General features: G+C 39.0%; 1 protein-coding gene across 1 annotated transcript in view; it reads right to left on the bottom strand.

Annotated features, from left to right (window-relative positions):
• Window positions 1-545: 545 nt before the first annotated feature.
• adck1 (aarF domain containing kinase 1) overlaps window positions 546-11,499 on the bottom strand; it is an 84,666-nt gene continuing 73,712 nt past the window's right edge. Inside the window, exons 10-11 of the mRNA XM_079457909.1 lie at window positions 7,572-7,765; window positions 546-1,978 (exon numbers count right to left, since the gene is read on the bottom strand). Coding sequence (XP_079314035.1) covers window positions 1,810-1,978; window positions 7,572-7,765 — 363 coding nt within the window. The 3' untranslated portion in view covers window positions 546-1,809. The remainder of the gene's footprint in view (window positions 1,979-7,571; window positions 7,766-11,499) is intronic.

Here is an 11,499-nt window from a genome sequence, read left to right as displayed (position 1 = left end):
TTAACTATAAACACAGTAAATGACACATTATTGTAGATGGTGAAACTGGCAGTCAGCGGTTTGGATTTTGCAGCTGAGCAGAATGTGCTGTGGAAGACACATGTTGAGCGATAACCACGTACATCATTCGGGACCTGGCAGCCAGAACCAGTTCTCCAGCCTGGAGGCGTTGGTAAGGGGGTTTTGATTCCCTAGCTGCTGGCCTGAAGGCTGGGATAAGGCGACACAACAGCCGATTTACTTTGAAGCTCCATTCCTGTGGCCTCTTTATCAGTCATACATAAAGGGGCTAACTTAAGTTGGCTCGGATATTCACTTCACCACCTGAAACAAGTCTCTGTGACAAGCTTTGATTTTGGTTGCAATGCACTCTGTATGTTAAAGTAATATACAGTAAGTACAGAGAAAATTATTTTGATTTTGCAAAACAAACTGAACCAAGCTACAATGGAATATTTAAAACAGAAAGGAACAAATGAGTTTGTTTCTTTTAACTGATTCAAAGCATATCCCACAGATTTGCTGAAATAGCTTAATTTGTATTTAACTAAAGATATTTATTCAGTTTTGTTGTTTAATATGAGGTTTTTCATTCATTTTCCCAAAATGTGATTTGATTGATTTAGACACTCTGAAATACATGGGACTGAAATCATGTTACCCATTTGTTAACAGTTACACTACTTTTACATTCATTGATCCAGCATGATAAATAAAGTAAGTTCTATTCAGAAAACCAAAAGTAAATATCATCATAATTGAATTATAACTTTAATGTTAGGCTACACCTTTTATTTATAAACTTTAATGAATACTTGATAACCTTTAAAAGTATGGAAGAGGGAAATCCAAAGCAATGCGAAAACAAGGACTAGCTGTTCACCCAAAAATGAAAATTCATTCATCATTTGTGCGCCATCATGTCTTTCTTTCATCAGCAGAAGACAAAAGATATTTTGAAAAACGTTGGTAACCAAACAACATTGGGGATCGGGATACTAAACCACATTTCTTAAAATATCATCTTTGTGTTTCACAGAAAGAAAGCCATACAGGTTTTGAACCATATGAGGGTGAACAGATTTCCAAGTAATTTCAATCAAACTTCAGTTGGGTTGTTTTGATTTACACCGTGTCTACACCGGACGCAGCACGGCACAGCACGACACGGCTTGTTCTAATGGGATTTTGGTGTCGCATCGCGCCGCACCCAGTGTGAACAAAATGTTAAATTATAATGGGTTCCAATGGGTTTTATTGCCTTTTGTCACACCACATTGCACTGTGTCCGGTGTAGACACAGTGTAAGTTATAATAACTGTATAAAAATACAGCTAACACAGAAAAGAACCACAATCAAAAACATGAATTTTTCAATTATTTTTTAAATAGACTTATTTGTTTTTGCAAATAAACTTAAAATTTGGTTGAACTATCGCTTTAAATCTGTGGAGATCCAGAGATATACACAAAGCAGCCCAATGCTGTTTCCAAAAAGGACTTCACAAGTTTGTGACTCTGTAAAACTGCATTTTCACTGTACATACAGTAACTGAGAAACAAAATAAATAACCGGAAGGTAAACATGGAGTGACCATTGGCTTTAATACATACTGATCACATGACCATTCTGTCACTTGTTCATTTACGATGAAATCTGTGCAATAATAAAACCATTTTGTTCATTTGACACTATGATCATTAAAAAGATCCACGAATAAACATGATGCGCTGTGACGTGTGCGGAGTTCAACCCTTGTGTGGCTCAGAAGAGGACTGGCTAGGGTGACATGGCATGACACCAGCATCTCAATTTGGGCACGGAAGGCAGCCGATGAGATAGTAGACCCATCTGGCCAGCACAGAGCTGCGGAGCCACAACATAAGTTCATAGAGGCCTATCTGGCACAGAGCCCAACGCTCAGACAGCGAGATCTGCAGTCGCATGCTCCTGGACTTGGTTTTACCCCTCTGGTGTCTAAGAGACAGGCACAGACAAACACAGGAAATAAGTGAAGAACATAGACATATAGCAGAGGTCAGATTACACTAGTTAACGAAAGATGGCTGTAAATTATTCACATTGTTTTGGCTTGGACCTCATAGTTTAAGTTCAACAGGGCACACTGGGTCATGTAATATTAACACAGATACAGAAACAGAGATAGAGGAGAAAGGGCTGTAGTATCTGGGATGTCCTTAGGGAAAAACAAAGACTCCAGAATGCATCTCACATTGTGTCAGAGTGAACAGCTTTGAACTGACAAACAGCAAGTGCAATGGCATTTATTTTCCTGCATGGCTCTTTAAAACAAAAGGAATTAGGCTGGGAGAAATGAGGAGAGTACGAGTGAATCGGCTTCTAATCTTGAGAGTATCTTAATTGTACAGAGATTTCTGTTCAAGCTGGAGAAGTTTGACATGTTAGACCGTATCTGCTGTTTCAGACAGGAGGTGTCAGACTGCGGACTCATTTCTACGATCCGACAGGAACAACTGACACCATGAACAGAATATTGGCTGCAAACGGAGAGAAGGGATTTATGGGAATCCAGGAATCAGTCTCGATTCGTCACCTGTCTAATGTTGCCAAAAACCTCGTGAACATATCAACGTTTACATGCTCGCCGGTGTAGACAGAGCCCAAATGAACCTTTTTCTACATTTGCCACATCCAGAAGAAATTAGAACATTTACCAGCCAAATATATTTCTTACCGCAATATTTGGAAATGTTTAACTACACGTAATTATTTGGCTGTTTTCGCTTGCAGTTTTGAGGGAAACAGTACAGGTCACAATGTCAGCATCATATCAAAGATGAGACAGTCATGTCCCATCGTAAGATGTCCTAGTCAAAGAGAGATTGTATTTGTAAGTGCTTACGTCAGACTATCACGGGTCAGACTATCATGCCCACAACCTGAACATGCAAGTATTAATTTTGGATGGTGTGTAAATATTTTATTTTTTCTTATTTTTTTTTCTTAGTAGTTGTAGCGTTGCATAACTGGCAGTCTCTTAAATTATCTATGCTGAATATTTTATTGTGAGATATAGAGGATGTCACAGAGCTGAAGGTCATGAATTATTAACCCTGCTCAGCCAGAGACCTTACAGCCTGCTGGTCCATGAGAGCTGAGGACAGACAATGACAGGTGAAGCCAGCATGCACTCGCAGACTTTCTCATTAGTCATTACACCTCGCAAACAGGCATTTAAATGTAATGTTTGTATAAGCTCTGATACTTTGCAAAGCAACAAGAGAAGATCTGCAATCCCAGAATGCACTATGATGAGCTCATGGTGCATTCAAGTCACGTCTGAAAAATTGTACAATGCCCCATAAAGTCGTAAATACGAGCATATTTCAAAACTCATTTTCCACCGTTGATTCAATTTTATTTAATATATAAAAGATGAGAGAAACACTGATAAACATATTTATGTTGTAAATACCATTATGACAAGATGCAATATGTACTAGATTATCCTAGAACACATTTTTTTATATATTATACCGATTTGATCACAAATGGTATTGATGCATGAAACGGACTGTGAATGTATGTGCACCGGGCCGAAACCTTCGTATCGCAACGTCGTTCTTAAGATCGCTACCACTCTTAAGGTATAACTTAAGAATGACATGTCGTTATGAAGGTATTGGGAAACCCAGCCCAGATCATATTTGATACTGTATATTAATAAAGTTATGGTGTAGTCTTTTAATGCCAGACTCCTGTGATCTGATAAAGTAGTCTGATGTTCTGATTAAGTTACTCAGTAAGAGAGAGAGAACTTCATACTCCAGTAATAGCTAACAAATCTTCTTTAATAGAGTTAATCACTTAATAAACTATCTAGGCTATGCATTAATATGATAGATGTTAGCGATTATGAGCATCCATGTGATCTTGTTTTGGTAAACAAATTATTCAAGACTGGATGTTGTGGTTTCTTTCGGTGCTCTGAAAAATCACTCTCAAAACTGTTCAATTGCCAAAGGAAGACTTAATATCAAAGATGCAATCAAAGACATAAAGCCGAGTTGCCTGCTGAACATCTGAACTCCGTCTGGGTGGGGAGACCTTTATAGGGGTCTTCCCATTCACACGTCAAACTGAGTTATGGAGGGTTACTATATAAATTGAAATGGATCTTTCTTTAACATGTCTCATCAATAAGGCCCTCGTGATAACAGGTGTCTTTACTATCTGGTGGGACCCCCAAATGATAACAAAGACTCTACTATGTACAACTAGAGATACACTAAGAAAAGACCTCACTATGTGAGATGAACTTATAATTGTAACATAATGGTTACATGATTCCTTTACATTTTGCTCAATAAAATCTTCAACATGGACCAGAGCAAAGCCAGTAAAAAGTCCACCACATTCGCCTTAAAGGGACACTTCACCCAAAAATGAAAATTCCGTCGACATTGACTCACCCTCAGATTGTCCCAAATCTGTATAAATGTCTTTGTTTTGCTGAACACAAAGGAAGGGATTTAGTCAGATTGACTCCCATAGTATTTGTATTCCCCCCTTAGGGAGTAAATGGGGGCGAGATCTGTGTGATTAGCAAAACGAAGAAATGTTTACAGGTTTGGAACAATCTGATGTTAAGTGAACAATGACAATTTTTGCGGTGAATTATCTCTAACGTGAGTAAAAAGAAAACCATTCAAGTCTAGCATAAAAAATATAAATTATTACACTTTTACAATAACATAGTATAATAATAAATAGTTCATCACACTGTACTGTGCTATATTCATGTTACAAGAGTTTGACATAAAAGTGTGCATGACATTAAAGACAGTTCTTGCAACTTCAAACTGTTGTCCTAACTAATAAGCTCTCCCTATTTTTCATAAACATGTACACAGTAAGTTTTAATAAAAAGTCACTTAGTGCAGCTGTGACAAGTCAGAGGAGACCTGGCCCTCCCGACTGAGGCTGGTTTCTCCCGAGGTTTTTATTTCCATTTATCTATCATTGGAGTTTGGGTTCCTCGCCAAAGAGCCGTGTTGGTTTGCTTACCGGGAGACTTCTTTTATTAGATATTAGAATGATCTTGCTTGTACTATAAACACCATGCACAGTGCTTTGTGTTACCTTTTTTATTTTTTTTTCGTCTCCTGTAAAGCTGCTTTGGAACAATGCACGATGTGAAAAGCGCTATATAAATAAAATTGTCTGCACAATGTTTGACCTCAATGTGACTTCCCAGACTGAGGACAGAAATCCAACCACTTATATCCCCCATTACAAGAAAAGATTGTCGACAGTGCACGGATTGGCTCAACGCGTGCTCCCCATCAACTTGAGCGCTTAAATGAAGGATAATTACAGAAGAGGAAAATCTAACCTCAGCTGTTTAAAAGACTGAGCTTGTGAAAGAAAATAATTTTCCCCACCATCATTAAGTGTATCTAAAAGCACACTCCAGAACTGGGATCACATGGAGTGGATTAGTCACTTGTACAGTGAGGCTGGAAAGAATACTTTGCAGTGAGAAACTACTGAAAGAATGCTAATGACACTTTCTTTTCATTGGGCATTTTACATTTACACATTTTATTTCAGACAACTATAATGATAATATTGTTTTATTTCCTGTTTGCTGAACATACGAATTTTTACTTTTGTTCCACTGAATAAAAACAACAGTCTTTTAAGAGCGAGTCAATAATGACAGAATATTCGTTTTCAGGCACAATTTCCAAAGTTCAGCTTGTGAACCGGCAACTCGCATTAATTGATGACACTGCAAACATTTCTGCTCACATCAAACTAAATCAGTGTGACGGTCCAGTTAATTCTCTCTAGGTCCATCTTACTCTTTCTGCTGCGTCTCTGAGCACGCCAATGGGTAATGGATTTTAGATTCTGCATTCCGCACTTTGCTGCCATTTGGTTTTAATAAAGATGCGTTGAGGCAGACGACATCGAGTTTCATGTATGGGTGATTCTTTCTTTCTGTACCGCTCGGAAAATCCTTTACCAGCTGATCTCAACGTCTTTCCTCTGCCAACTGTCAGTTGGCCTCCTTCAAATCCCAACGATTTTCTCCCACAATCATCATGTTCTTCATTAGAATGGTGCAAATAAATCAATAGGATCACCGCTCGCTCCTGTGGAAAGTACAATACGGTACGATACAGCGGCCTACGCTCACACATTAGCATGGAAGTCAAATGTTTGTGTGTGTGTGTGGCTGTCTCTAGAAGCATTTAAGTGTTTTGTGAGGACTCCCTGTGTCCTCTCATATGAACTGGATTTCCTGCGGTGTGTTTATGGGTTACTGGTGTGAGAGAAATGACACTGTCTATGAGCGCTGAGATGACATCAGGGAGTTAAGCTTCTAAGTAGACATGCAGAGATGAACAGACAGATGCTTTGAGAACAGGTCAGGTGCTAAAACCATGCAACATGTTTTGCATGTTTTTTACATATTTGACATCAAAATGAGTATGCCGAGTTACAAAACCGGGTTAAAGGATGGGGTGGTGAGGTGGACAAACAACATCAGCTAGATTCTATGTGTATTCATTATAGGTTTAGTTAACTGTACTACCCAAGGCCATGCTATTCTGTAATATACTGCACAGGCTATAGTATATCATACTATACCCCCTGGCTTTTCTATTCTTTAATATACTGCAATAGGCTATTCCGTGCCATACCGCACTGAACTAAACTATAGGCTACTAGACTATGCTATGCTATGCTATGCTATGCTGTACTGTACAAGACTATACTATTCCATATTATACTCCACTAAGGTATACTATTAAAACCTTACGAGTATATAATATTTTGTACTTTACTACACCAGGCTACACAATAGTGTACGATACTGCACTAGGCTACACTACGCTGTACTGTGCGTACTACAAGACACTAGGCCATACTGTACCATACCCAGCTGGAATATGTACTATACTATGAGTTGCGTAATATACTATACCTTTCCATACTGCACATACTAGAGAATTATATTATTATATATCTAGGGTTACTGTTTATTTTTATAAATATTTAAACATTTTAAAAACTGATTTTACTACAGTTAAAAAAAATGGTTACTAGTTTTTGTAAAATCATCAATATTTGGTTGTTAAGTGGTGACGTAAGGAAAACCTTTTTGGGTAAAAGCATCTTTTCATTTCAAGCTGGGCTACAGCTTAAACAGATGTTTATGAGCACAGTTTACTCGTATTGCATATTTAAGCGAAACATCTATTAATGCAAAAAAGTATTCACTACAGTCACCAGGCTCACGTAATCTCCGACATCAATATTTGAGTAAATGATGAAAAATAAATCGCTTACTGGACATTTGGGATTTCATTATGAAGATAAGGGTGAGGATCACGGTTTTCTGATAATTTTATAGCTCGCCATGAGCCTACGGTATATAAGCACTATCTGTTGTTTGCCAATAGTATCTAACTGAGTGTTAGGACCCGGAAACGGTATATGACCTTCCATATATGGTGGTGCGTGACATCAGGCTTAACCCTCCGACAGTTACTATAGTAAAACCATAGTTTTGTACCTGGCAATGGCACGTGTGCAGCAGCGGGACATGTTGATGAAGGAGCTGGAACTGGCTCGGGTCTGCAGGATGGTCTCGATGCCTCTCAGCAGGTCGTTGGTCTTCAGAAGCAGGAGCATCTGCCGGGGAACCCTGTTCAGAAGCTCACTGATTTGAGGGAGGTAAAGCGCGGCGTTCGTACGGATCTCCACATCCTGTCGAGCAAAACAAAGCCACAAGGTGAGGATTTCATTTCGGTAACAGGGCAACCAGAAGCGACAGAGTTTTAATATTAAACTGATAAAAGCACTTATTTAAACACACTTCTGTTCATGTAGTGTATGTAAACTTTATTGGATTACATTAGAGACGATGCTCAGCCTGACCCTACTAAGTGCACACCCATCAAAACAAGCCGCTAAAATATTCAGTCTTAGGGGTCAGAGTAAAGGGAAGAGCATGCAAGTGCACAAGGAGGAGGGAGAGGGGTGTGTGCAAATGGAAAACGGAGTAGCTTATTTCACAGACAACTGAGAAACTAAGTGCTTGAAACTGCGACTGTGAAGATTAGCTGTTTTGGCTCTGTCACTTCAGCAACATCAGCCCCCTGAGTTGATCCTCCCGGCAAATTTTTATTAGAAATCAGGCACGAAGACCTCCCCTTCTCCCCCCGCCCGACGGGAAAAAGATGGATTTTGTTGACGTCTCTGTGACACATGCCAAACAGAAACAATGAGAGAATCTGACCAAAAAAACGAACAGAGAGAATACTGTTAGCTCAGCTGTAGAAATCTGTTCACATTAGTTCATCAGAGGTTTGATAATCTGACCAGCAGTGACTAAAATCACAATTCACACTTAATAAATCACAAACTTTTGAAGCAAATAAATCTCCCTGAAACAGACAATGTTGTAAGAAATAATGCAGTTAAGATAGACAATGTGCGTTTCGATTAAAAACAACAATGCAAGCGTTGAAGAGGCCTTCATAACAAAATGTTACTTCGGTCAAGGAGCATTTGCAAAAATGTTGTGACTAACACAGAATTCAGATAAAATATATGTAGCATATATAAAATATTTACAGTCTAGAAAGGAAGCGTAGGCAGTTTCGCAGCGGCTAGCAATAGTAAGCCAGATTTAAAAGCATGAAAGGGACAAAGATCCCACCCTGCCCTCACAGCTTTTACCAAAGTCAACTACCTCATCATGTCTCATTCACCAGTGCATCAATATTACAAAACATAGCACATTAAATGACAATAATAATGGATGTAAACAACAGTTTTTCAATTACCTTTGAACTTTTTGAGGTTTGGTTACCCTATGGGCATGTTTTCTTTTTTCCAAACCATTTAAGTGCAAACCACGCTCCACTGCCATGACTCACGTATCTAGCGTTTTCATTGGTCAACTCCGTTAGTACTGTAATGTGTTGGATGAATGAAAACAATAGAAAGGCTTTAAGGGCTTCGAATATTCTCTGCAAATTTAAAATAGACATGTAATTTGTGTTTCTTGTTGTGTTTTCTTTATTTCGTCTGGCGGTTTTTGGTTGCCCTTCCTTAAATGTTTTATTTCCATTATTAATTCTGTGTACTGATGTCACATATGTCCAATGTTATATTTCTCCAATTTTTATGTATGTTCATTTGCAAAGAATATATAAAAAAAAAACTAAAGGCTGTTTGGTGGATACACCACTAAATCACTAACGCCGTCTACCGGTATCTGATTAGATTACAGAAAATGACGTAAAATGATCTACTCCAGTGGATTAGAGAGCGCTTTTCCACCATCGCGCCGAACCGTTCTAAGCACAGTCTGAAACGGTTACAGTTATGTTTTCACGTGAGCCTGGTTCGACGGGGCACGATGTCGAACCAGGCTGAATCGTGCAAATGAATGCGCGCAGAGACGTTGTAGGTCAGTCTCTTGTATCACCTTGTGTCTACATTCTAAAAATTTCCGTTATCAGCCCTGCGGTGGAAAATGAAACCATTGCCTATTCTCGATCTGGGTTGCTAAGTTAAAATGCCTCAAGCACAAGAAACTTGTCTGTGAAACTTGTAAATGGTTTTATGGTGAGAAACTTGTTTGTGTGGCTATAAATAAATATCTATTAAAATGTTTTATCAAATGCATCTATTTTGTTCCAAACCGTTAGAAATCTTTATCACCTTTATCAATCTTTGAAACGCCATCGACATAAAACAATGGGGTTACAGCACATATGGTCTGAGATGACACTCTTTGAACTATTTTCCGCTCTGAGCTCTCCTGGGTAGGAATTGATAAGAGCAGGTGAGGTGGATGTGATGGCAGATGGGTTTAACTTTCCATTTTAGACACGCTGTGATTCTCTCACTGTTTGAATTGAGCTGTGTTGTCTACCGCTGTAACTTGCTTAGTTTTAACATCACATTTTATAACAAAATTACGTCAAAATCCATTGGTATACTGCTGCCTGTAACTACACCGCAATATGGAAAACCAACTCTATACTTCTGAGAACTGAAGTGGGGCAGAAAGCAATCACATTTTCTCTTTAACTTATATAACCCCATTGCGCCATATGTCCACATAGCCATAATGAGTCATAAAGGATACTGAACGTCTAAATGAAATCTTCTTATGTTCACAGTCCCCCTGTATGATTCAATTATAGTGCTAAGCTAAAATAATACACCACCATAATAAGGGCCCAATTGTTTCTGTGACCTCTGGATTTGCCGTCTGGTGGCAATCGTGTGTGGTTCCTGATGCTCTCAAATGGGCACGGCTGCCATGGTCGGCATCGACCTGGTTGTGTGTGGCTCTGCTCTACCCCAGGGCTAATCTCTCCTGAGAAGGCCTAGAGCCAAGAGACATGTCTGGGGCCTGCAGAGACCCATGAAGACCCCCAGCAGCCAGGACAGGTGTAGGGCAGACTCCATGCCAAACACATGTCTCTGGTCTTTCGTTATACAGCAGCAAGATGGGACAAGAGCACCAACCAATCTTCAACACATGTTATATACGTTAGTCATTTGTAAAAGGTACAGCAGGAGAATGTTAAGTTCTAATGGTCAGAGAAAGGAAACGGATCACTTTAAGCTAAAACAATATTGTTTTTATAACTTACTTTATCAGAGGAAAATCAGAGATAAGAATGTTATAAGATGCCTTAAATGGATAGTGGAGCCAAAAATGTAAAGTTCTTCCATCATTTATTCACCCTCATGTCATTCCAAATCCAAATGACTTTCTGCAGAATGCAAAAGAAGATATTTTGAAGAACATTGGTAACCAAACAACCTTTGGTCCCCATTTGCTTGCATTGTATGGACACAAAACCACCAAGACATTTCTCAAAATATATTGTTTGTGTTATGCAGAGGAAAGAGTCCAATACAGGTTTAAAATGACATGAGGGTGAATTATGATATACCGAATATAGATGAACTATCCCTTTAAATATACTGAATAAATATTTTTAGATGAATGCCTGACATGACGGTTAAAACCTTAACAAATCCGAGTGACAAAACTGTACGACCAGCCATTTGATATAAACACCTGACAGGATTGTCGTCACTCTCTGCCAATCAACTAAGCAGCAAAGCAGGTCACGGTATCAAAATCCCTAACATTCCCTCACTCCCTAAGCCACCGGAACTCCAAGTTGGATGCTAGACCAGTTGCAAAGAGAGTTTCCTCAAAGACAATTCCCAGAGATGATCCTGGTTTCTTGGTAAGATTAAAAAAATCGGGTCATTTGGTGTACTTCAGCAGCAATACTGTGTTAATAAACTGATTGCCAGGCTGTGACTTGGACTTGAAAAACATGTGCAAGCTCCATTTTCCTGTCCATTTATCCACTAATCCTTAAATCTCCATCTCAAAAAATTTCGAGAGGGGTGGGGGGATTAGGTGCTAAATTAAGTGGATTTAAGTTTGCTATCGCTTG

Source organism: Barbatula barbatula (assembly GCF_947034865.1).
Source record: "Barbatula barbatula genome assembly, chromosome: 6".
In the NCBI taxonomy this organism is placed as follows: domain Eukaryota; kingdom Metazoa; phylum Chordata; class Actinopteri; order Cypriniformes; family Nemacheilidae; genus Barbatula; species Barbatula barbatula.
This window is presented reverse-complemented; position numbering and strand designations above follow the sequence as displayed.